General features: G+C 41.6%; 1 protein-coding gene across 3 annotated transcripts in view; it reads right to left on the bottom strand.

Moving 5' to 3' along the window:
• BTBD9 (BTB domain containing 9) overlaps positions 1-27,914 on the bottom strand; it is a 414,205-nt gene that overhangs the window by 70,494 nt on the left and 315,797 nt on the right. For all 3 annotated transcript variants that reach the window (XM_018038719.1, XM_018038717.1, XM_018038718.1), the window contains exon 9: positions 9,738-9,845. In XM_018038719.1, coding sequence (XP_017894208.1) covers positions 9,738-9,845 — 108 coding nt within the window. The remainder of the gene's footprint in view (positions 1-9,737; positions 9,846-27,914) is intronic.

Below are 27,914 nucleotides of genomic sequence, written 5' to 3'. Positions count from 1 at the left end.
GAAATACAAAGGGAATACATTCATAATAGTGTTGCAAACTGAAAGGAAGGCTATTGGCAAATCAAGATTTTGTTGAATTTCTAGAAAATGATATGTGGATGAAATATTATTCATAAATCTGAGAGGAATTAGGCAGATTTCCATACAGCAGCCAACTGAGCAGGATGGAAGAAAAATGATTTACACTCAGCCATATATACCATTGTGAAATTTAAGACCTTCAGAGATGAAGAGAAGATCCTAAAGGTATCTATGGGGAAAAATAAATTACTACAAAGAATAAGAATATGATTATATCAGATTTTTCTCATCAGCAACATTAGATGCTCAGTTCAGTTCAGTTACTCAGTCGTGTCCGACTCTTTGCGACCCCATGAATCGCAGCACGCCAGGCCTCCCTGTCCATCACCATCTCCCGGAGTTCACTCAGATTCACGTCCATCGAGTCCGTGATGCCATTCAGCCATCTCATCCTCTGTCGTCCCCTTCTCCTGCCCCCAATCCCTCTCAGCATCAGAGTCTTTTCCAATGAGTCAACTCTTTGCATGAGGTGGCCAAAATACTGGAGTTTCAGCTTTGGCATCATTCCTTCCAAAGAAGACCCGGACTGATCTCCTTCAGAAAGGACTGGTTGGATCTCCTTGCAGTCCAAGGGACCCCCAAGTCTTCTCCAACATCACAGTTCAAAAGCATCAATTTTCTGGCGCTCAGCTTTCTTCACAGTCCAACTCTCACATCCATACATGACCACTGGAAAAACCACAGCCTTGACCAGATGGACCTTTGTTGGCAAAGTAACGTCTCTGCTTTTGAATATGCTATCTAGGTTGATCATAACTTTCCTTCCAAGGAGTAAGCGTCTTTTAATTTCATGGCTGCAATCACCATCTGCAGTGATTTTGGAGCCCCCAAAAATAGTCTGACACTGTTTCCACTGTTTCCCCATCTATTTCCCATGAAGTGATGGGACCAGATGCCATGATTTAAGCTAGATGGCAATAAATCCAAGCTTTCAAATTTATGAAGAAATTGAACACTATACCCAGTCAAACTATGATTCAGGCATGCAAGTATTCTGAAAATTTGCTTTACACATATCCTTTCTGAAAAAAGTACCTATAGATTTACTCTATGTAGTGCTCATGAGGGAGCTTCTTAACTAAGACCCAATCAATTCATCAGTTCAGTTCAGTCGCTCAGTCGTGTCCGACTCTTTGTGACCCCATGAATCATAGCACGCCAGGCCTCCCTGTCCATCATCATCTCCCAGAGTTCACTCAGACTCACGTCCATCAAGTTGGTGATGACATCTAGCTATCTCATCCTCTGTCGTCCCCTTTTCCTCCTACTCCCAATCCCTCCCAGCATCAGTCTTTTCCAATGAGTCAACTCTTTGCATGAGGTGGCCAAAGTACTGGAGTTTCAGCTTTAGTATCATTCCTTCCAAAGAACACCCAGGGCTGATCTCCTTCAGAATGGACTGGTTGGATCTCCTTGCAGTCCAAGGGACTCTCAAGAGTCTTCTCCAACACCACAGTTCAAAAGCATCAATTCTTTGGCACTCAGCCTTCTTCACAGTCCAACTCTCACATCCATACATGACCACTGGAAAAAACCATAGCCTTGACTAGACGGACCTTTGTTGGCAAAGTAATGTCTTTGCTCTTCAATATGCTATCTAGGTTGGTCATACCTTTTCTTCCAAGGAGTAAGCGTCTTTGAATTTCATGGCTGCAATCACCATCTGCAGTGATTTTGGAGCCCCAAAAGATGAAGTCTGACACTGTTTCCACTGTTTCCCCATCTACTTCCCATGAAGTGATGGGACCAGATGCCACGATCTTCGTTTTCTGAATGTTGGGCTTTAAGCCAACTTTTTCGCTCTCCTCTTTCACTTTCATCAAGAGGCTTTTAGTTCCTCTTCACTTTCTGCCGTAAGGATGGTGTCATCTGCATATCTGAGGTTACTGATATTTCTCCAGGAAATCTTGATTTCAGCTTGTTTCAGCCCAGCATTTCTCATGATGTACTCTGCATATAAATTAAATAAACAGGGTGACAATATACAGCCTTGATGTACTCCTTTTCCTATTTGGAACCAGTCTGTTGTTCCATGTCCAGATCTAACTGTTGCTTCCTGACCTGCATACAGGTTTCTCAAGAGGCAGGTCAGGTGGTCTGGTATTCCCATCTCTTGAAGAATTTTCCACAGTTTATTTGCCTTCAAATTCACCCAGGAGTAAGAACAGGAATTTTTTACTTAGGGTAGCTGCAGGCATTTCTCCTCAGGGGGAGTCCTTGCAGCAGTCCACACAACTGTACAAGAGCCATTCCTGTTGGCGTGCAGGTGACAGCTCAGATGAGCACATAAAACTTGTACTGAGCAAGAGTGAAGCCACTCTGGTCTAAAGCCTCATATTTCAAAATGAAACAAATCTCTCTTGGAAAAGCTCCATAAACACAGAGCCCAGAACTTTCACAAGGGACACATCTAATCACAACTCATCACAGTCAGGAAACCCAAAGCTATGACTTCCAACCAGATATTTTAAAGTTCTCCCAGTTCAGTTCAGTTGCTCAGTCATGTCCGACTCTTTGCGACCCCGTGGACTGCAGCACACCAGGCCTCCCTGTCCATCACCCACTCCCGGAGCTTGCTCAAACTCATGTCCATTGAGTCAGTGATGCCATCCAACCATCTCATCCTCTGTTGTCTCCTTCTCTTCCTGCCTTCAATCTTTCCCGGAATCAGGGTCTTTTCCAATGAGTCAGTTCTTTGCATCAGGTGGCCTAAGTATTGGAGTTTCAGCTTCAACATCAGTCCTTTCAATAAATATTCAGGACTGATTTCCTTTAGGACAGACTGGTTGGATCTCCTTGCAGTCCAAGGGACTTTCAAGAGTCTTCAACACTATAGTTCAAAAGCATCAGTTCTTCGGCACTCAGCTTTCTTAACAGTCCAACTCTCACATCCATACATGACTATCGGAAAAACCATAGCTGGGAGTTCTCCCAGGCTAGAGGCAATTTACCAATCAATGGTGATTTTATTCATAAGCAATGCTGCCTGATAATACAGCCAACATTCCATTTCTCTCAGGTTTTCAGGGGAAGAGATCTAGAAAGGTAACTGGGCCAAAGGACAATATCTCCTACGAAGGATAAAGGGTCTTATTACTCCTTTACCTAAATTCTACAAAAAGAAAAACAAATGATCACAGTTGTAGAGTGGCCTCAGAAGCAGTCTGTTCAAAAATTAACTACTGATGGGAATGTAAATAGGTGCGGCCACTGTGGAAAACAGTACAGCAATGTCTTAAAAAGCTAAAAACAGAACTACCACGTGACCCAGCAATCTCATTCCTGGGTGCATATATATAAAAACAAAACCCCTAATTTGAAAAGATGCATGCACCCCAATGTTCATAGCAGCATTATTTACTATTGCTAAGATACGGAAGCAGCCTGTGTCCACCAACAGACGAATAGATAAAGAAGCTCTGTGTGTGTGTGTGTGTGTGTGTGTATACACATATACAATATACTTGGTCATAAAAAAGAAAGAAATATTGCCATTTGCAACAGCACAGATAGTCTTGAGGATATTATGCTAAATGAAATAAGTCAGACAAGGAAAGACAAATACTGTATGGTATCACTTACATGTGGAACCTAAAAAAATACAACAAACTAATAAAAGGGAAAAAAACAGATTCATAGATACAGAGAACCAGTCATGACAAGTGTGTGAGGAGGGGCAATATAGGGGTACTAAGAGGTACAAACCATCCTGCACAAGACAAGCTGTAAGGATATACTGTACAATGCTGGGAGTACAGCCAATATTTTATAATTGCAAACGGAGCAAAACCTTTAAAAACTGGCAATCACTATACTATATACCTGTAACTTATGTAATATTGTACATCAAATATACTTCAATTTAAAAACAGGAAAATAATGAAATAATGAACAAAAATATGCTTCAGAAGCTTCTGTAACAGGAAAAAGAAGCAATTAGGAACTCGAGGAAAACAAAAAGCAGGCTATCATAAAGCTACTTATTTATCATTTATGGAATAATTCTGGGCACTTGTAATAAAATCGAATCTGTGATTTGAACATAGTACAACTCTTCCAAGAGTGACACAGGTCTAGTGACATGGAACAGCATTTCTTTTCTTACAGAGCCAATGAATTACTAGATTTATAGTGAACAATGTTTATATAATCATAATGTTACAGTGAGTTCTGAGTGGTTTTCCCTTTTCAGAATCAGTTTATAGCCAACACATGGAAGATTTACACAGGTCAAAAACCAGAAAATAATACCATCAATCTCACAATTTCAATGAGGTGGGACAGTTAACTGATGGGGAGAGACAGAGGGAAACACAGTCATGGTAATTTCTTCACTAAATAGCAGGGAGTCAAGAAATACTATCTACAATTGATGGATCAAAAATAGAGGTTTAACCATTTTGTCTAATTTTAAAAGAAGTAACAGTAGTGAGGTTCTCACTTCCAATATTCATTGGAAGGACTGACACTGAAGCTGAAGCTCCAAGACTTTGGCCACCTGATGCAAAGAGCTGACTCATTGGAAAAGATCCTAATCCTGGGAAAGATTGAGGGCCAGAGGAGAAGGGGATGACAGAGGATCAGATGGTTGGATGGCATCACTGACTCAATGGACATGAGTCTGAGTAAACTCAGGGAGATAGCGAAGGACAGGGGAGCCTGGTGTGCTGCAGTCCACGGGGTCACAAAGAGTCAGATATGACTTAGTGACTAAACAACAATGAAAGAACAAGAAAGAAAAGCATAATTAACAAAAAATGAGGAGGGGTTAAGTAGGCTAAATTCATTTTTTTATACCAAGGAGTCAGTGAATTAGCTAAACTAATAAGCAGAGATATAAAAGTATTACTTATAATTTAGAAGTTATAAAGACTAAAAAAAATAGTCAAAAGTAGCTACTGCTAAGGAATGAAACAAGATGGGAGAGTAAGTATTTATTCTTCACTTATATCTTTTTGTATAGTTGAAAGTAACTATCCATGGGCAGGTTTTACATTTATAATAGAAAAATAAAACCTGATGTTAGTATTTTACTATACTGACACAAATTTCAGTTCAGTTCAGTCGCTCAGTCGTGTCCAACTCTCTGCAACCCCAAGAACTGCAGCATGCCATGCCTCCCTGTCCATCACCAACTCCCGGAGTTCACCCAAACCCACGTCCATTGAGTTGGTGATGTCATCCAGCCATCTCATCCTCTGTCGTCCCCTTCTCCTCCTGCCCTCAATCTTTCCCAGCATCAGGGTCTTTTCAAATGAGTCATCTCTTTGCATCAGGTGGCCAAAGTATCATAGTTTCAGCTTCAATATTAGTCCTTCCAATGAACACCCAGGACTGATCTCCTTTAGGATGGACTGGTTGGATCTCCCTGTAATCCAAGGGACTCTCAAGAGTCTTCTCCAACACCACCGTTCAAAAGCATCAATTCTTCGGTGCTCAGCTTTCTTTACAGTCCAACTCTCACAGTCCATACATGACCACTGGAAAAACCATAGCCTTGACTAGATGGGCCTTTGTTGGCAAAGTAATGTCTCTGCTTTTTAATTTGCTTTTTAATATGCTGACACAAATTTAGGGTTCAGCAATTTAGAAGCCAACAGAGAAAAGGAATCAAAGATTAAAAAGTGGAATAAGGTTAAAAGGTACAGGAATAGGTTATATGAAAAAAGAATAAAAAGTAATTTTATAAAATCAGCCAATACATTTATGAAAACATGGATAAACCTTGAGGGCATTATGCTAAGTGAAATAACTTAAACAGGGACAGACAAATATTTTATGACCTCACTTATATGTGAAATCTAAGAAAACAAACTCATAGAAACAGAACAGATTGATGGTTGCCAGTGACTGGGGGCTGAGGGAAATGGCTGAAGACAGTTGAACAGTACAAATGTCCAGTTATAAGATAAGTTCTGGGGGTGTAATGTACAGCATGATGACGATAGTGAACACTGCTGCATTGCATATTTCAAAGTCACTAAGAGAGATCTTAAAAGTTCTCACCACAAGAAATGAAATTGTAACTAGGTGAGGTGATACATGGTAATCTTATTGTGATGACCATTTCACAACATATACATTGTGTTGTACACCCTAACCTTATACAGTGTTATATACCAAGTACGTCTCAAAAAGCTGGGAAAAACTCCACAGCAGTCAATATGAAAACAGAATTACTGGGATTTCCCTGGTGGTCCAGCAGTGAAGATTCCACACTCTCAGTGCAGGGTGCCCGGGTTCGATCCTTGGTCAGAGAACTAGATTCCGCATGCCACAACTAAAGATCCCACAGCCCTCAACAAAGACGTGGAACAGCCAAAACAAAAACAAAACAAAAAAACCCACCAGAACTATCTATGATAAAAAATAAGCTTTTATCGTGAGAGTTTCAACTGTAGCAGAAAGGACACCAAAAAAAAGAAAAAAGAAACTATCCTACTCCAGGAGCAGGAACTTACAAGGAGACATCGGAGAATCTCATTCCCTAGTCTTTTTCGGAGGACAGCAAAAATCTGTCCCCTGATTCCCTGACTAGGCAGAATGCTATCAAGAGGCAGGGCTATGACCTCTAAAGGTCCCATAGAATTTCATTTATGTTACTCACATACTTTATTTCACTGAAAAAAAAAAAAAAAAAAGAAAAATCACCCAGGCTATAATTTTTGAAGCTAATACGATCCTCTCTTGAGGACTGCTCTAGAGTACATTAGTTCAAAAGGAAAGGCTTTCTTCTTTTATCATCTGCATACCTGCTACTATATCCCTTAGGACCTTACTCAAAAACGGAAGGCACAACAGGCTTAGGTAACGTCTATAAACATGAAATCATAATCTTTGACTCCACTGATTCCTAGAGGGTTAACAGACACTTGCCTTCTTGCTATTACTCTTGTTCTTATATATTATTTATTTATTAGTCTTTAAAACACTTACTGCTATAGCATCTAAGTGCTAAAATACAAGGGAAAAAACATTAAAATTATTGAACTCCACCAACTAATGGAAACAAAAAATTAAAAGGAGGAAAAACAGGTGCTCATGATTTAATGCAAGACTACTGGGAGTGGATAGAATGAGAGAGTCAAGGAAAACCATTTAAATAAATACAAAATCATTATGATAAGTACCTTGTCAGTAGTTAGTCAACCAGTTCTTGTTGAAAACCCAACTGTATAACATCTTCAAAAGGGGGACACAAAAGAGATGAGGAATCCAATTTGTAACACATAAAATGACTGAAGAGATGGGTGACTGTAACCAGGGAGATGTGTAAAAGATGAGGAAGCAGAGCGCCTGGTCTGTGAGCTGTATACCCAGCAGCAATGACTCTGGAAAGATAACACTGGTGGTGGTTCATGGGCCTTGAAGGCCTTTCTGGTGTACAAAAAGGGTTCTGGGAGCTTGGAAATAAATGAATCACTTCAGTTTACAATTTTGATCATCTAGCTTGGTTTAGCAATGCTTTGGGTTCAAGGCAGCAACATGATCCAGGTGAAAGAGATCTTCCTTTTCTCTTTTATAAAATCGGGACAATATCCCACACAAGGTGATTTATATTCAGGACAAAATAAGGTAAAACACACGCAGTGAAGAAATACTAGTTACTAAATAACTGTGAGTTTTCTTATGCTATCATAGAGATGGCCACAAGATGTGTGCTCCCCTGAGAAGCAGCTACTCGGCCAGGAGCTGACTACTTTTCCCAGTCCTACTAGCATCTAGAGTAGCACCTGACCAGCTCTCCTTGATGAAATGGAAGTGGAAGTGATGTTCACCACACCCAGGTCAAGGCTTTCAGAGCCAGGGTTATCTTCTCTCTATTCTTTCCCCATCTGCCAGCCAGAAGCAGATGATGCTGATGAGGCCTTCAGTGATGGCAGAACCACAAGAAGGAAGATACCTGGGTCCCTCAATCATCTGTGAAGAGTCACTTGACAGCCAGGAACACTCCTGACTGAGAAGTACACTGCTGTGTTAAGCTGCTGACATACTGAAACCACTATCTGTCACAGCAGCAAGTGTTACTCTAACCAGTACACGTGTTCTATATAATTAATATATAATAATGGTGCAAACAAGCCATCATTAATACTATTATAAAATCTTGAAAAGATGTTCAACATCATCAGCCATTAGGAAAATGCAAATCAAAACCTCAAGGAGACACCACCCCACTAGAATGGCTATGAACAAAAACCAGACAGTATCAAGCACTGGCAAGAATGTGGAAAAACTGAACCTTGATACGCTGCTGGTAGGGATGCAAAATGGTGCAGCTGTTGTGGGAAAGGTTGGCAGTTCCTCAAAATCTTAAACACAGAATTACTATAAGATCCAACAATTCTACTTGTAGGTATATTCATAAGACAGCTGAAAACACATGTTCACACAAATACTTGTACAGGATTGTTCATAGCAGCAATATTCATAATAGCCAAAAATCAGAAAAATTCAAATGTTTACCAATTGATAAATGGATAAACAAAATGTGTTATTTATATATTCCCATGTTATGGAATACTATTCAGTCATAAAAAGGAATGAAGTACTGACACATACTATAACATGAGTGAAACCTGAAAACATTATACAAAGTGAGAGAAGCCTGGAACAAAAGGTCACATACTATATGACTCCATTTATATGAAATGTCCAGAATATACAGATCCATAGTGACAGAAAAGTACTGGGGCTGTGGGAGGTGGAGGGAAATGGGGTGACTGCTAGTGGGAGGAGGTTTCTTTTTTGGGGTGATGAAAGTGTTTTGGAACATTAGATAGTCATAGTGATGATGGCACAACCCTGAACACATGGAAAACCACTGAACTGCACAATTTTAAAGGGTGAATTCTATGGTATGTGAATCATATTGCAATTAAAATAAAAAAGAAGAAATATTAGCTGCTGGCTTTATCTTGCCTCCAAGAGCACTGGTCTCCACACAAAAAGGCACTGTGTTCTTTTCAGGTAATGACTGGGAAAAGGTATGAGGGAACCTTCTAGGATGCTGCAAATATGCTAATCTCCATATGAGCAGTAGTTACATTTACGTGGTTCTAGGCTGGTCAGAACTCAGAACCCTTCCGCCTGGCATCCCCCACAACCAGGTAAGGTCAGACAGAGCCCAGATGCCATATGCACTGTCTGTTTCCCACGGAGACCTAAGGTACAAACTTTCCTTAGTTTAGGCAACAGTGTAACTAACATGGAGATGAGATAAATATTTAAAGGTAACCCTGAGAAAGACATGAGGGTGGGGAAGAGGTGAGAGTCCCAGAATCTTACTTAATTGTATACAGCATCAGCAAAAATCTCTAAGGAAGAAAAAAGTCCCAAAGGGCTAGTGTGGGATGTGGGGGAGGAACTGAGAGAGAACTGCATGTGGAAAGTATCTTTCTTGTCCCTGCTTAGGTACGTGCCATTTTAAAAAGTCAAGTTCAAACCACAAAATAAGGACCACCTCTTTGGTCATATAAATTTTCATACAAGTATTTAATAGTCAAAACTGAAGTAAAGGATCTTTAGAATGCTTTCACCTCCAAGCAAGAATATAATTTGATGATTCCAGATCTGACTTTTCATTGGAACTTCCTGAGTCTAGTGGAAAGACTGTCTTTTAAAGTAGCATATATTCCTGAAAGACTGGCACTTACTTGCAGGAGACTTTGGTTCTGTCGGCCACCATGGTCCACTGCTGCTGGTTGGTGGAAACCTCGACATAGTAGCTGTAGCTCCGGTCGTCACAGTCCCACAGCAATAACCTGAGCAGAAGAAGACACAAGAAGGCGGTCAGCACTCTGCCTGGCTCTTTCCTTAGGCTGTAGGCGTGAGGGGATTCATGTCTTCTCTGTCCTTCTAATTGGTCTCTCCTGCCCCACACACTTTCAGGACCAAGGAAAGAAAGTGAATCCCCAACAAAAGTATGACGAAAGGCAGAGTCAGTCTGCAGGGAGAGGCTTGTTTCTTCAGGTATTTATTTCACAAGGCACCCAACCAGGCAGCCTCTGTCCCCCATGTGGCAAAGATCTTCACATGAGCTGATCAGGGAGACTTCCCCAAATCCTCCTTCGTGCTTCTTTCAGCCCTCACCTCCAGTTGTCTGGGCTGAACAAAGGTAACATTCTTGAGACCACTGTTTATGGGGAAACCTGTGCTTTCTAATGGGTATTCTAAGCAGTACTTACTAGCATGTCCCAATGACCTTAACTATGTTTCAGATTCCTTCACATTCCAGACTTCCTGCATAGCTTTGGTAAGATTACCTGATTGGGAGATACAGGCAAACATCTATTCATCAGGAAATCTTTGTTTCTTAAAGATTATGTTGGTCCTGTTCCTATACCCCTTCTTGGCTCAGATAAGAACCAAAAGCATTGACTATGTGATCCCGTTTACTAGAAGCTCAAAAGAAACAAGATATATTTACGATGACAAGAGTCAGAACGGTAGCTACCTCTTGGGGAAGGAATGACTGTGAATGGGTGAAGGAGCCTTCTAAGATACTGAAAATGGGATAATTTTGATCTAGTGATAGCTACATGGGTATATACACATGCAAATATTCATATTCATCAAGCTATTTATAAAAGTTTTGTGTAATATATGTGTGTTATTCCTCAGTTCAAAACAACAGAATAAAAAAGACTCTAAATAGTATAATATGCATTAGAGTGCAGTCCAGCATTTTGCCTCCAACAGTGAGGCTCTGGTGAGAGACCACTGTTTTCTATCATTTCAGCCTCAGAAGTCCTTCCCATACAAGATACCTATCTTACTGCTTTACAGCTGGGCATGCACACTTGTCTCCTCCACTAGCTAGAACAGAGTGAGCTCCCTAAACACAGCATCTATGTCTTACTAGTTTTCCACACTCAGGACCTGGCACAGCATCTCACACAGTGCCTGCACTCCATGAATATCTGCTGGGCAAATACATTACTTGCAACAACTACAACAATGATCATTATCATTATAATGGTACATTTCTTTAATGCTTACTGTGTACCAGGCCCTATAGTAAATGTTTTACATAACATTATATCCTTGCAAAAATCCTCTTAGCAAGCATTATTGTTCTCATCAAACGATATATAGTGAAAGTGAGGCTTAAAAGCTGATAGGGAATTTGTCCAAACTCAGTGATGGTTCCAACCTGGTGTCCTAATGAAAGCCCTCTTCTGCAGTCTGTCAAATGTTTTCTTCACTCCGAGTTTGTGTGTGTGTGGCATAACTGGCAACTTACAGCCTATCACTCTACAAAGGCAGTTTATATTGCTTCCTCTTAATCCTGCAATTCCCATCCATGCAAGTCTTCTGCACGAGGTCAGGGTCACCTTTGGTGCCACCTGTAAAGCTATTACTTAAGATGAGAAGTGCCGCTGTGTTCCCCTTTCCTCTTACCCTCTGTTCCTTGCTTTCAGTTGTGATTTTGTTTGCTATCAATGATGAAATCCATATTATTTAACATGATAGAATCCATCTTTTAAGTAGAGAAAACTGTTAAAAGATTTTGGAAAGCATAAACAGATGTGTAATATTGTAAATACTACTGATTCTCTTGAGCTCATCTGAGTCATTTAATCTCTCAAAGTACTCTGAATCAATCAGACTGGAATCTACCCTCTTGTTTTTAGGGTCCAATAATTTTACTTGTAGATTAAACCAGCATGCTTGATAAGAAAGTGAATCTTTTCTCTCATTAGTCATTTCCTCAAATATTACTCTAGTGTCTCAGTACTTTTATGCAGTTAGTCTGTGTTATTATAATTTATATTGAGTAACTTTTAAAAATGTACTTTTTGCTTCTATGTTTGTCTGCTCTCAAGATGAATATGAGCCTATTAGAAAGATGGTTGATCTCTCTCTTTAAAAAAAAATTCTACTCCAAACATGTGGGCTCTGTTTATATAGCATATGTTCCATATATGTTCTGGGCTGAAATCATTCATAACTCTGCCAGAGTAGATTAAAACCAGGGGGGGAAAAACCTTCAAAATAATTAACATTCACTTTATTTAACAGCCCTGGTCATAGGCTTTTTGAGAGATGGTGTTGAGGCTGCTTTCCCAATGGAATTTTGGTTATTTATGGAGAGCTAGGCTTAACATAATCCATATCCTTCTGGATAATCATGAGTTAGTGTTTCTACCAGTATATCCAAATGAAAATAATCAGTCCCTTTTGGGTTAGACTCTAACCAGATCTTGAACTATTTCACAGAAAAAGATTGCCCCAAGGATATAGGATACAGAGAAGATAAAAGGAAAACCAATTATATGTAAGTTTCATAAATGCTCTAGCAGAGATTCTTAAAGTAATAGCAGATTAAAAGAATTTTAAAGTTGTGCATATCGTGTCTTACAGTAACTTATTCTATGAAAGTGAAAGTGAAAGTCGTTCAGTTGTGTACGTGGACAATACAGTCCATGGAATTCTCCAGGCCAGAATACTGGAGTAGGCAGCCTTTCCCTTCTCCAGGGGATCTTCCCAACCCAGAGATTGAACCCAGGTTTTCCACATTGCAGGCAGATTCTTTACAAGCTGAGCCACAAGGAAAGCCCAAGAATACTGGAGTGGGTAACCCTTACCTTCTCCAGGGGACCTTCCTAACCCAGGGATCGAACCCAGGTCTCCCACATTGCAGGCGGATTCTTTACCAGCTGAGCCACAACAGAAGTCTTCCAATTTCTTTCAATGTAACATGAAGATCACCCATAATTCCAGTAATTTTGTAAACACACTCATGGTAAAAATGGCTTCTTTGCTTAATGATCTATTATGAATATTCTTTTTTACTAACTTTTTTTGGGCATCATCAAATATTTCCCCTCATCTTCTGTACTGATTTCATAGAATTTTACTGTATGGATGCCCCAGAATTTATCTAAATAGTTCTCTTATTGTTGGACATTTAGGTAGTTGACAATATTGTACTGTTATGAAACCTCTATGATGAACATTCTTAAGCTAGATCTATGATTATTGTCTTTGAAAGTTGCTATAAGTAAAACTCCTGCAACAGGGTTTATTAGACCTTGATAAAATAGCTGAATACCTGTCCTCTCACCCCCAATGACAGGCTGTACCAATTTATACTCATACTACCAGCAGTGTATAAAGATGCTTTGCTTCTGTACATCATCACCAATATTGTGTATTATCTTTTAAAATACTGCCAATTTGATAGATGAAATATATTCCATTACTTTAATGTGCAGCTTTTTACTTATCATTGAACTTGAACATTTTTACCCATTTTCTACTTATATTTATTCATTTGTTAATGACTTACAAGATGCCCTTTATATTTAAAGGATATTAATCCACTGCCTATCACAGTTTGGATGCTGATGATATTAATTTTTATTAGCCTACTCTATCGATCTTTACCTCAATAATCTCTCCTGGCCTAAATTCTTTTTTCTGAACAGCAGCCAAGTGCATATACTGGTTGAGACATCTCACTAGTCCTCTATTAAGAGTCCCTGGAGGCTAAAAATGTGGGGTCAGGGTGGAATAGGGACATTGATGGATCTTAGGTTGTCTTCACCTACACTTAGGAGTTTTAAAGAGAGATTCTTCTTTTTTTAATTAAATGAAAACATTCTTTAAATTCTATGGGTCTATCTGCTCAGTCGCCTCCAACTCTTTGTGACCCATGGACTGTAGCCCACCAGGCGCCTCTGTCCATGGAATTTTCCAGGCAAGAATACTGGAGTGGGTTGCCATTTCCTTCTCCAGGGCATCTTCCCAATCTAGGGATCAAATCCGTGTCTCCTGCATTGGCAAGCAGATTCTTTACCACTGAGCTACCTGGAAAGCCTCCTAAATTCTATAGTGCTCTACAATTTTCAAAAATTCCACACACACAATTTCATATAATCCCAAAATAACCCTTTAAAAAATCCTCTCCCCCTATATTGTCCCTCCCTTTCCCCATTCTCCCACTGGCAGCCACAAGTTTGTTCTCGATATAAGAGGTATTTATTTTATGTGCCCAGATGCATATTTGCTTAGAAGGTAGGCTTAGCCAGGAATGAAAACCCTTCTGTTGATTCAACTAAGTTGGGGGTGGGGGTAGGGGGGAAGCAACCATAGCTTAAAGACTCTAAAGGAAAAATTGGCTCCATCTCTCTTTTTTTTTTTCCCATGGAGAGAAATTTTAGTTCTAATAAGGCACGACAGTAAAGCCCACCAACTCCCTTCACTTCTTTCCCTGCCAGCAAAGTCTGTTCCTGTATCTTTGCACCTGCAACAACACAGCAATATTTCTGATTTGTAATCTGCCAGATAAGGTCTGCCAGGTGAGCTGGCCCAGGACAGACACACTCCCTCTGACTCTAATTGAGAGCAGATCCTTAAACATACCCCTGACATCTGCACGCCTCCGCCCATACATCAGAAGCCATTTTCAAAAGGAGCTGCATAAAGGCAGCTGCTGGCCAAGATCTATCGATGCAGATCGAGTTTGTGTTTAAGCTGTGGCCACAAACCCCTCTACCTAATGAGCACAGCATGAAATGCCTGGTGATATTAAATGTTGTCTCCTCTGTCTTCCTTATTCTCATTGTGGAATTTCCCTGAAAAACAGTGAAGCGCTGGGCGTTTTTAAAAAAATTGATTAACAGATGTGATTTTGCTTACGTCTTCCATAAATGCTCTGGCTGGCTGCATACCATTGATTACTGGGGGTCAGTTTACAGCAACTAATTGCTCTCCTTGCTAGTGTTTTGATACGAAATTCAATAGCGAATATGTTTTCAAAACTCTTGTCTTTGCGGCTTGAGTCAGAAGTGACTTGAGGCAAACCCAGTGGACTGAGTTTTCCCTTCTTTAAAATAATTGCTCTCTCATCAGTCTGTGAAGAAAGTTTCCAAATTATAGCATTCTAATTGGAAAGTCTGCATTATGCATGCGATGACAAACTATGTTGTGCTGAGCGGCACTTTTTTCATCCCTTTCTTAAGGGATTAATTCTGTGCCAGATTGTGAACAATGGCTGAGGTTTAACAGTGGAGATCAACAGCTTCTCCACTGAAATGATCTTTTGGATCAGCAGCAAGTATCTGTTTTGCCTCCTTCTAGCTGTCCATCATTTATGGGAGACTCCACTGGAAGGCCAGGGGTCAAGACAGTTGTTCTTGCCGAGTTTTCCCATTTGGGTGAAAACAGACAACTAAGGAAAGATCAACTGCCATGGTATTAGCCATATAACAATAATTTATCATCAGATCCATTTCCAATCTCTCAGACAAAATGAAAGGTACTTCTGACCTCAAAAATTTGTACAGACTATTCTTTGTTAAAATCTTCAGAAATTAAGTTCTTCAGAAATAACTGTCTTCCATTAACAATTCAACAAATATTTACTGAGTATTGACTAAGTGACACTAGGCAAGTCACTTAACTTGTACTTCAGTTTCATCCCTTGTAAAATGAAAGCTCTACATCTGATGGTTTCTAAGGGCTCTTCTAGTTCTAACATTTTGCAATTTTTTGCAAGTCTATGCAGAACAGGGTTTGGGTTTTTTTTTTTTTTTCATACCTATCCATTACATAGTAACTCTTTTTTTAAAAAAAAATTTATTTATTTATTGGCCATGCCATGTGGGATGTAGGATCTTAGTTCCCTGACCAAGGACTGAACCTGTCCTCCTTGTAATGGAAGTGTGGAGTCTTAAACAATGGACAGCCAGGGAAGTCCCAGTAACTCCCCTCTTTGAGAACAGATTCTGGCCCAACCTTAAGGTATATGTAGTGGGTTCCTGAGCTCTGTAGACACAGCTGTTACAGGAAGGCATCTAACCCTTGCTGAGCCAATCAGATTTCATACAAAAATTTACAATTATGTAAGATTTTACCATAATTGGTGCTGTTCTTTTAAAATACTGATAAAAATGCAGACATTCTGGAGGGACCCTCTTTCATCAGAAGCTCAAAGAAGTAAAGAAAGTCATCTGCAGTGAGAAGCAAACAAGATGGTATGGCCCAGGAAGGGTTGTCTGGCCTCCTTGCAGGATGACCAACATCTGATTTTAGTCCCCAGTGCCCCAGTGGGGGCCACTGGAGTTCCTGCCCTAGTGTTCCATGAGAAATTTCCCAATCACTTTAATAAACTCACCATTTAAGGCTTAAGCCATCTTCATCTGGTTTCTGTAACTTGGAAACAAAAGGGCCTAAGATAAGCTCCTAGCAGAGTGCACGAGGCAGAAACGAGACGTTCTGATGATGAAGATGACAATGACAACGTGATGGCTATGGGACCAGAGAGATGACGAGGTGAAGAACTGGGATGGTGAGGAGGCTCACTCTGGACAGCAACCTTTTCACTGAAACATGAAAGCAGAGCCTCTGTTGAAGCCAAGAGTGGGAGGACTGCAGTGTGGGAGAAAAGGCAGAACGGGCTTCAGAACAGGTTCCATGAGGCCTGCCGTGCTGCAGGGAGTGGCCTTGCAAAGACGGACCAGTCAGTGTGGTTTATAACTCTCTCCAGCAGTGGCACTGAGAGGGCAGGAGGGGAGAAAGCAGGGGTGTCAGTGACAAGGAAGAGATAGTGCAGGATCAGGGCAGTGAAGTGCAGTGCGAGTGTTTGCCATTTGAGGCCGCTGAGGAGTTACCTGGAGTCAGAGGGGGCTGACCACCTGCCAGAATAGAGGGAGGCGGAGGAGAGCTCATGAAGGTGGCTCAGACAGTGAAGAATCGCCTGCAATGCAAGAGACCCGGGTTCGATCATGAAGCAGGAGAGATGTGACGGACACAAGGGTAAAGGAGAGAGGTGTGGTGGAGTTCTGGTCACAAGAGACAATTTCATTCAGTGCTTTCTGTCACTCTTCTGAATGAGGAGCAGAAAGACAAACATCATGTTTGAGGCTCTGTTATAAGCTCTGCTACTGAGAGGCAGGAGAGGGCCTGTCACAGCTGCCAGAAGGAATGAGTACAGCTTCAGAGGAACAACTTTACTGGTGAGAAACTGGGATTTTTCCCCAAGATGAGAGGGCTCCTATTGCCAGCTGTCAGAAAGTTCAATTGTGTAGATTCTTCCTCAGGTGAGGAGCGAGGTCAAGCTGAGAAGAGCTGCCAGCTGGCTGCAGGGCCAACATGAGATTACCAGCGGAAGCCTGGAGCCAAGAGCCAGCGCCCTACCAAAGCACGTGGAGCAGACCAGGTAGCTGTCCTGCAGATTCAGACACGGAAACTCCCAGGGAGGAACCACCACGGGTCCACGCCTCTATGTGGGCCACAACCCCGCAGGGCCAAGAGGGCATGAGAAGAAAATGCAGACTGCTCGCCAGATGGAAGGGGAACTTGGGAAATACCCTAGTCAGAGGACATCAGAGCGTGCACATACTGTCTGACATTGTTTAATCTTTCATACGTCTTAAGAGGGTGAGTTCTCTAAGAGAGGAAGAAATCATGACACTGGCTCATAATCTTATCTTGCAGTTGGTGTGGGAAAAGGTAAGCATAAGCCCTTGGCTGTCTGGTATGGCAGCTTCTGTGTTGAGTCACTGAAGCTCCGGGGTGAGGAAAGGTGAGGAGACACATATATACTCGGGCTCCACCGTGTAAGTTAGTTCACTGAGAAAGGGGGAAATAAAAGGAGGGGCCTTCCTCTCATTAAATGCTATATCCTCTTCAGTATAACCCAGGGAAGTGAGCTGAAATGCACAATACACCTGCAGGATACAGCCAGACGGAAAGCTGGATGGGCCACAACTCTGAGACAATGCAAAGCTACCAATTGTTAACAGCTAATTTAGACCATCATTTCACTCCTTGGAGGGATTACATTTTTAATTTCAAGTTTTAGGTGATGACATAAAAGATAACAGCAAACTACCAGACAGTATGGCTGCAGCTGCAACATTTAATAAATACTGAGTGTGGAACGAATGGTGAACAGCTAATCATAATCTCACCTCACATTCACACAGATCTCAACGGCTTCAAAATGTTTTTGCATATATTATCACATTTTGGAAAAAAAACAATTTATAATCAGCACATTTCCTGCTTTCAATGCAAATCTATTTTTCTAACTTACTTGGTTAATTTTTTTTAACATGGGCTAAATACTACCCAAGCAATCTTTTACAGATTATTCAATCACTTGGCAAACCCTTTATTAATAAGTAAGTTTTAGCCAAGGCATAGATTTCATCCTACACAGTCCAATTTGATGCAAATTCTTTCACTGTATGCTTTCGACGTGGATATATGAGAAAATTTTTTCCAGGCCAAACAGCCCTAGAGAAGAAAAGCTGTTTTCTTCTATTTTCTAAGGTGACTCTATTCAATACAGTCCCCTTTCTTAAGCAAGATGCTGGCATCAAAAATACTGGGAACCATTTCAAATGGTTTTGTTATATTTTAAAAGGTGAAGTCTCATTATGTTGCAGACCTTTTCAAGCAGTGACATGCTAAGCAGATACGCGGCCTTTACAGATCTTTCTCTATGTTTAAATTTGGCATCATCAATTCCCCTCTCTGCAGCAAGGCCAGCTGTCTTGATCTCAGCAGCATCCTCATCATGACGTATAGACACAGTCAGTGAGACTGGCCCAATCTGGCTCACCAGCAGGATCCAAAAAGGATGTGGGAGAGGTAGAAATGGAGAGGTCCTGTCCTGACCACAGGGCTTAGCTCCCTAGGGATCAAGCCCAGCTCCACTTCAGCTCCATTTGCCATGAGGGGCTGCTGGGATTTTAAAAGACGAGAATCAGTTTCTTCCCTTAACAGCTAACGGCAGTATGCACTTGTGTGAGCTTTTCTTTCCCTACCCGCACTTCTATGAAATTACTAGGAGGGTGAGAAGGGACAGGTATCTTAAATTAGAGCTCCAAGCTCACTAACCTACCAGCTGAGTTGTAGGGGATTTTCCTTCTTGGATCTTTACTTACATTTCTGACTCCAGTGGAATCAAGTGGCCCCAGTGTGGTGGGAAAGGAAAGTCACTGAGTTCCAGGTGCCCTACGTACCACCACCCAATCCCTGTCCCACACTCCCTTCGGCTTTCAGGACAAAGTCCAGTCAGGAGCAACTGCCCTAACCGTGCTTCTAGAACCAGGACCACGCATGGTACATGGTTCCCAGCACAGTGCCTTACACATCGTCAGCTCCACTGAGTTAAACTGGAGGAGGACACGGGGACAGGACAGGGCGATGGAAAGGAGACAGAACTACAGATAAATCTCTTTTCTCACAGGATGAGTTACCAGCACATCTTTCAAGGATCTGTAGCCTGAGCTACATTTCAATCCGCACATATGCCAGCCAGCCCTCCACCCCCACACCACTTTGGGGAGTCTTGGTTGAGAGGTCATTTATGAAATGCATCAACTTTGACTATGATTTCATCTTTTGAGCTCTCTCTTCTGCCCCTCCTATGACCACATGTTAATATGTGCCCACATGCGCACAGCCTATGAAGCACCAAGAGGCAGAGCCAAAGAGATATTTAATAAGCTCCACAGCTCCTTTTCAGTCCCTTGGGTCAGGTGATCATAGGAATTCCTGTCTGCGGTGAACTCACAGTTTAGCTACAGGCAGATCTTTGTATTCTCTCAACCTGGTGATCAAGGGAGAGAATGGAAGGGCAAAGCAAGGTGGGAAGGCTCAACTCTGAATGTTGCAGGCGAGAGAATATTCCAGCAGGGGTGAACTACAAGGCGGAACTCTTCCCATCCAGTCATGTGATCTCTACATTTGTTCTCCCCAAAGCTCTTCTCTGGGCACTCTGAACACTGCCAGCACTGTCTTCCCACGCTGGCTCTCTTTCTTATCAGCCCGACCTTTCACCCAAATCAGATCTGGGTTTCAATCTTTGCCCCAGCTTTGCGTTCTCTTCTCTTTCCCACAGGGCACAATCTACAAAGTCCTGAGCTCTTGCTGAAAATGATTTTAAAACACTTGTGTGTCCAATCCTTCTGCAGAAGCAGCACAGGCCCTGGCTCACTCCACCTTCACATCCTCTCTCTGCTAAGTGGCTGCTTTCCTTCTGTCGCTTCCCCCAATTTCCTGCTTATTCTCATAGTTACTCCTACACAATGGAGTGCTTGCCTGTGCTCTCCCTCATATTTTCTCTATCTAAATTTCCTCCATTTAGGTCTCATCTCTAATGAACTTCCATCACAAAATTCTTCTGTAAAGGCTTTCACATGGAAAAGACCTTCTAAAACAGAAAAATAAAACTATAATAAGTTATAACTACTATAAAATTTAAACACTTAGAGTAAGCAGATTATTCTATTTGAAGTTTGAGGTATCTCACAAATCATAATCCTCTTTGGGGTACATGACATACCATTAAAATAAAGACAACATTAATGAGAATAATGACATCTTCTTCACAAATATGTAAGAGTGAGAATCCTAACAATGATAAGTACTTACGAACAAAAGATAATCAATTAGTTTAATAAGTAACTGTGTGATAAATCTTTTGAAGAATGGTGAAAAGCAAGAAGAAAGGTGAGATTTTATGTAATCTTTCATAATGGCTAGAGGGGAAAAATGGATAATTATGTTTTTCAATGGAATTCTTTTGATCACTGGCCACTCAGTACAGTTTTCTTGATCCAGGTCTTCAAAGCTGAGATCATAAGTTTTAATTCAAACGCTTTCAACTGAACGTTAATAACTCTAACTTTTCTAACTGCTAAACAGCCATAATTATATTAAACTAGTGTGGGTGTTGGGACAAAAGGCTAAATGGGCAGTTGGCATTTTCTTTTCTGGAATCACTTGTGCTGTTTCCCCAGAGGGGGGGCCCCGGGTGAAGGCTCCAATGGGGAGGGATGTGAGGGTGCAGCTTCTGTCTCATAAACACTCACCGGAACTGCAGTGTGGCTTCCCCCTCCCTCCCATGTTTATTTGGTTGAAGGATCGTCAGACAAGAGAAAAACACTCCCTCTTTGGAATGTATTCTGCACGAGCTGCCTTTTTAGAAATAACCCTCTCAGGTGCTGACATGAATATTCACCAGAGTATGCTGGGTACAGGGGCCAGCCTCCATGCCATGTACGCTAATCCTTCAAAACGTATTCTAGGCAAGCTACCAGGGTAAACTCCTGCACAGAAATCGGTGATGGATATTGGATGGCTGAAAGGAGAAAATCTGAGTGAAGGAGGCAGAGATGAATAAATCACTCACATCTGTCTAAGGCCCTCTGCAGCCAGACTTGTCACTTGGACTCAAGCACAGCATGAGGCTTCATTAGAATACTATGTGAATTAAACTGTTTCTTTTGTTCTTCTGGCTTATCCTTCCTCATTAAGAAAAACAAACATGTACCTCCCCTGTGCCCCAAAGCCCTATCTATTGGACCCCTTGTTCCTTTCTGTTTGGCTGATAGGGTACACCAGGCACCCTGAGAACACAGGTCTGGTACCACGCAAGCACCAATGCAGCCATATGGGCGTGTGAATATACCCCAGCACACACATACAACACCCCACTCTGCCTCACTGCCCTGATACATTCAGAAAGATACAGGCAGAAAAGATTAAGAACCTCACAAACCAGGGAAGGAAGGAATGGTGCCCACAGTGGTGAGATCCCAGGCTTCTCAGGACCCTCCTCAGGACTCTGGGACTGAATCCCCAGGAGTCAACACTGCAGTTCATGCTGAGGGCAGAGGGGACCTGGCTGAGGCAGCCTGTCAGAGTCACACAGGAAACTTAGAACTAACACTCTTCAGACAGTGTTTACGCGTCAGGGGCTGGGAGACATCCCTGGGGGTAACTTCGAAGGAGCTAGGGCTGGAACCATTCTAGCTGTAAGCACAGTTCAAACTCGAGTAGTTTAGGGCATCCAGGAGGCTGGGGGAATCCTGTCAGGTCAAAGAGAGAAGGAATATGAGTAAGGAGGAAGGAAACGGTAGCTTCTACGACACTCTGGATATCAAGCTGTCCCTCAGCCTATTTGGACCACAAAGGCTCCACTAGCTCTCCTTCAGCCTCTGATGCACACAAGGATGATCCAAGGCACAATGGAGCAGTGGCACAGCAGACGGGCCCAGAGGCCAAACTGTGGCTATCTTGAAACCTTATCTTCTCACATGTATAATCTGTTAAACGAGGTGTGCGGGTAAGGGAAGAGAGGGAGACAGACTCTAATTTGGATGATCTGTGGTTCCTAAAGTAACACAATGATAAATCCTTCGGTACTTCTTATAAAGTATCCATAAAAAAAAGGTGTATATAAAATGTAAACCAATATTTTTAAAAATATGCTTTAGTAGTAAAACCCCTTTTACAAACATCTAAGAAGAACCTCAATATTCATAACAGGTAAAAGCAGAACCACTCTACCAAGGTCAGCGGTGGGGCCTCATCTGCCAGACTTCCTCCTGCGGTCGCCAAGGCTCAGCCCCCTTAAAACACAGTAGGAAAAATCACTGGGTCATGCATGGTGTATACTGTGACCCCAAACTAAATGCTGATATTAATGCTCATATCTTTAAATAACAGCCTTATATTCAGTTCAGTTCAGTTGCTCAGTCGTGTCCGACTCTTTGCGACCCCATGAATCGCAGCACGCTAGGCCTCCCTGTCCATCACCAACTCCCAGAGTTCACTCAGACTCATGTCCATTGAGTCAGTGATGCCATCCAGCCATCTCATCCTCTATCGTCCCCCTCTCCTCCTGCCCCCAATCTCTCCCAGCATCACAGTCTTTTCCAATGAGTCAACTTTTCGCATGAGGTGGCCAAAGTACTGGAGTTTCAGCTTTAGCATCATTCCTTCCAAAGAAATCCCAGGGCTGATCTCCTTCAGAATGGACTGGTTGGATCTCCTTGCAGTCCAAGGGACTCTCAAGAGTCTTCTCCAACACCACAGTTCAAAAGCATCAATTCTTCGGCGCTCAGCTTTCTTCACAGTCCAACTCTCACATCCATACATGACTACTGGGAAAACCATAGCCTTGACTAGGCGGACCTTAGTCAGCAAAGTAATGAATCTGCTTTTGAATATGCTATCTAGGTTGGTCATAACTTTTCTTCCAAGGAGTAATAACTATTATCATTCACACTTTTTGAAACCATGAAGGGCAAATAGCTTCCCTAATTCTTCACTTCTACCTGTATGGACTAGAGCTGTTAGTGAGAAATGGAGCCGAATAGATAAGAGCACTGGTAAACAATGCCTGTGGCTGCCTCTTTTTGTAAATAAAGTTTTATTGGAACACAGCGTGCCCTCTCACCAAAGTGGAGCAGCTGGGACAGAGACTATAGTATACAAAGCCTAAAATTACTATCTGGTGCTTTATGAAAACAAGTTTGCTAGTGCTAGGAAGAGAAAACTAAAGCTCTTCATATGGAGCAATAAACAGCTATGGCACCAAAGCAAGAAATAAAGGTATAGCTTAAGGCTGAGGTTAGTCCAGAAACATCTAAAATCCCTTTCTTCTGTTCAAACTTTTCAGTAGATTTTCATGTAGCAAATTCTACACAGAGCTGTTAGATTCTGCTAGTCCTAATCCCACCACTATTACTGTGATAACTGTACAGAGAATTCTTAGCTTGTTTTTCACCCCAAATTTCTGGTATTTCTGCTAAGAGTAAAGGAAGGAAAGAAGGAAAGGAAGGAGGGAGGGAGAGAGGGAGGGAAGGAGGGAGATTCCAGTTAAAAATGAAAACCATTCCCAAATCTCTCTGTTCCCTGAACTGACGAAGGGCCTAGGTGCTACATTCTCAAACTAAAGATAAGTGCAAGCAAAACACACACTTGACCAAGACCCTCCAGATCTCTACGAAACAGCATGGAGGCAGCAGAGTAGGGTGAAGAAGTTATAGAGACATTTAAAGTCAATAGTTCAATTCAGTTCAGGTGCTCAGTTGTGCCCGACTCTGTGACCCGCGGACTGCAGCACACCAGGCCTCCCTGTCCATCATCAACTCCTAGAGCTTACTCAAACTCATGTCCACTGAGTCGGTGATGCCATCCAACCATCTCATCTTCTGTTGTCCCCTTCTCCATCCATCTTCAATCTTTCCCAGCATCAGGGTCTTTTCTAGAGGTCAGTTCTTCACATCAGGTGGCCAAAGTATTGGGAGTTTCAGCTTCAGCATCAGTCCTTCCAATGAACACCCAGGACTGATTTCCTTTAGGATGGACTGGTTGGATCTCCTTGCAGTCCAAGGGACCCTCAAAAGTCTTCTCCAACACCACAGTTCAAAAGCATCAATTCTTTGGCACTCAATTTCTTTACAGCCCAACTCTCACATCCATACACGACTACTGGAAAAACCGTATCTTTAACTAGATGGATCTTTGTTGGCAAAGTAATGTCTCTGTTTTTTAATATGCTGTCTAGGTTGGTCAGAGCTTTTCTTCCAAGGAGCAAGTGTCTTTTAATTTCATGGCTGCAGTCACCATCTGCAGTAATTTTGGAGCCCCCCAAAATAAAGGCTCTCATTTTTTCCATTGTTTCCCCATCTATTTGCCATGAAGTGATGGGACAGGATGCCATGATCTTAGTTTTCTGAATGTTGAGTTTTAAGCCAACTCTTTTACTCTTCTCTTTCACTTTCATCAAGAGGCTCTTTAGTTCTTCACTTTCTGCCATGAGGGTGGTGTCAATCTGCATATCTGAGGTTATTGATATTTCTCTGGCATTTCACATGATGTACTCTGCATTTGTAAGTTAAATAAGCAGGGTGACAATATACAGCCTTGACATACTCCTTTCCTGATGTGGAACCAGTTTGTTGTCCCATGTCCAGTCTAACTGTTGCTTCTTGACCTGCATACAGATTTCTCAGGAGGCAGGTCAGGTGGTCTGGTATTCCCATCTCTTTAAGAATTTTCCACAGTTTGCTGTGATCCACACAGTCAAAGGCTTTGATGTAGTCAATAAAGGAGAAGTAGATGTTTTTCTGGAACTCTCATACTTTCTTGATGATCCAGTGGATGTTGGCAATTTGATCTCTGGTTCCTCTGCCTTTTCTAAATCTAGCTTGAACATCTGGAAGTTCATGGTTCATGTACTGTTGAAGCCTGGCTTGGAGGATTTTGAGCATTAAAGTCAATAGGTAACACACAAAAGTTACATGGTCAACAATAAGGCAGTTAATGTGACAGCAGTAAAACACTATTATCTCAGGAAGATGGCACCACAGACTAAACCACACTTAGACAGACAGGGCTGTTAATCAGTCACCAGGAGAAAACGAATCTGTAAGGTTCTATCCCCTTGCTATCTCTCCAGTGCTGTCTCCTGGGATTATAAAAAGCATCTTACAAGATAGCTGACCAGGGCAGTCTATGACCACAGAACAATAAAAACCTTATAGTGCTTAGTGTTTTAACACAGCCACTCATTTGGAATCTTTAATGAAAATAATTTAAAATCAGTTCACTTCAGTCACTCAGTTGCGTCTGACTGTTTGCGACTCCATGGACTGCAGCACACCAGGCTTCCCTGTTCACCACCAACTCCCAGAGCTTACTCAGACATGCCCACTGAGTCAGTGATGCCATCCAACCATCTCATCCACTGTCGTCCCCTTCTCCTCCTGCCTTCAGTCTTTCCCAGCAGCAGGGTCTTTCCAATGAGTCAGTTCTTCCCATCAGGTGGCCAAAGTATTGGAGCTTCAGCTTCAGCATCAGTCCTTCCAATGAATATTCAGGACTGATTTCCTTTAGGATGGACTGGTTGGATCTCCTTGTAGTACAAGGGACTCTCTAATTTTAAAGGGATGGGCTTTATTTCAATGTTCTTCCCCAAAAGTTCCAAATAATATCTATAAATTCTTTACATTTCTCTGAGACTAAAATACACAGCTAAAATCCCACTACAGCAAACACAATCATGACAAAGCAATTTTACCTTTCTACCAAGAATGCTATTATCAACAAGATATTATTCACTGGGTTACTGTTAATTCTCAAACAATTCTTTATAGATAATGCTTTATCTATTTCTATTATGAACTTCATAATAAGTATACTATTTGGTTATAGATGCTTTATTATTCAGCTTCCCAGGTGGCTCAGATGGTAAAGAAGCTGCCTGAAATGCAGATTGAACCTGAGTTTGATCCTTGGGTCAGGCCCCTGGAGAAGGGAATGGCTAACCACTCCAAGATTCTGGCTTGGGAGAATTCCACGGACAGAAGAGCCTGGTGGGCTATAGTCCATAGGGTGGAAAAGAGCTGGAACACAACTTTAATTCTCAGAGATGAAATGATTACAGAAGTTAGATATTGAGAAAACAGTTGACAAGGGCTTGCATGAGACATCAGGGGACAATTAAATGATATGTGCCTAAGGGACTCAGGAACAAGGTCTATTATCTTAGGTCACAACTACCCTCTCCCACAAGGTTCCTGAGGTAAGCACCCACCAAGGAAAGTCTCAGCAAGTGGGAAGCAAAGGGATACTTTATTGCTAGTAGAATTTTGGCCCCAAACTCTAATTCAAGAGATGTAAGACATAGCATGGCATACTCAAGTTGGTTATGCTTAAATAGCTTCACCCAAAGCAAGTTAGGAGGTCTGTTCTGTCCCTTCTTCCACTCACAAAACTTGCTTCTTACCACTTCCAAATGGAGGACGGATCAACTTAATACACCTTCCAGTACCACCGAGGCAGAGTGGGTACAGCACAGATCATGGTCCCCTGCTGCCTAGCCCTGAACTACCCCTGGGCTGAGGTAGTAACCTTACCCTGTCCACTCTAAAAGATAAAAAAGGAAATAAGAAAGTCCAAGGAGAAGACAGATTGTGTCTGCTTGTTGTGAAGATAGAGGAGAGCAGAGAGAGATGGGGAAGAGGTAGGAACAGAGAGGAGAGACAGATTAGCAGAATTAGCCCTGGCCATGCCACTCAGGACCCAGGGGAAGACACAAGCAGTGCTTCCGCTGAACTGTGGCCCCTCTCACTCCTGCAAACTCACACATCTGATCAGTGTCTCCCCTGGAAAGGGACTACAGGCTCTGACTAAGACCGCCACTTGGGAGAGGAGTAAAACAGGGATGGGGAAGGCACAAGAAACCATGGTAGGGAAAGAAGACGGTATTTTAATTTTTTCTCCCAAGACAGAATTGTAGTATTGCAATAACCACTCTCTACTTACTGTACTTCTCTTTTCAAAAGTTCCAAAAACCAGAAATACTCACTGTAATCTTACAAACACCACATTCCAAGAACTTAGAAGAAGACTAGATGTGATAAGACAGTTATTGTCCAATATTCCCTTGGAAAGTCAGAGGTCTTTTAATGTATCTTTTCACTCTAGGGCTGATGGGCCTGACATTTTAAACTCCAGATGTTAAAAACTGAAAATGTTATCTCTAGCAGGACTTTTGACATAATTAACCTACCATTACAAAATAACATGGATATGCAGTGAAGTTCTGGTATTAGAATTTTATATGTACAGAAAAAAAGTCAAGTCTCTCTAACCTGAGGTATAGGTAAACAGGTGTTTTGGTTAATTAAATATGTCTGGTTAACAGATTCCATATGGACTGCCAACTTTAAAAAAAATTCAGAAATGTTTAAAATACATTTAGCTAGAATAAAACCACACCAAATAAAATGTATTTTCCTTTTGAGGGCACTTAGGACCTTGCCTGCTTCCCAAATTTTATTAGGTACATCCACTTTCACTGTGCTGGTAAAACATGAAGACCAATTGCAGTAAATTAAATGCTGGTAATAGTTTGTAACAGAAATTTAGTTTTTTCCAAGAGGTAAATTTCATGAATAAGAAATCAAATGTACATAAGCAGTAATGCTTCTCATTTTGGATGAGAATTACCCAGTAAGCAGATATAGGCTTTTTATTTAAGGAACATTTCTGAAACTGAGAATAATATAAAGTAA

This window comes from Capra hircus, chromosome 23 (assembly GCF_001704415.2).
Source record: "Capra hircus breed San Clemente chromosome 23, ASM170441v1, whole genome shotgun sequence".
NCBI lineage: Eukaryota > Metazoa > Chordata > Mammalia > Artiodactyla > Bovidae > Capra > Capra hircus.
The sequence above is the reverse complement of the archived record's forward strand: the minus strand, read 5'-3'. Positions and strand labels throughout refer to the sequence as shown.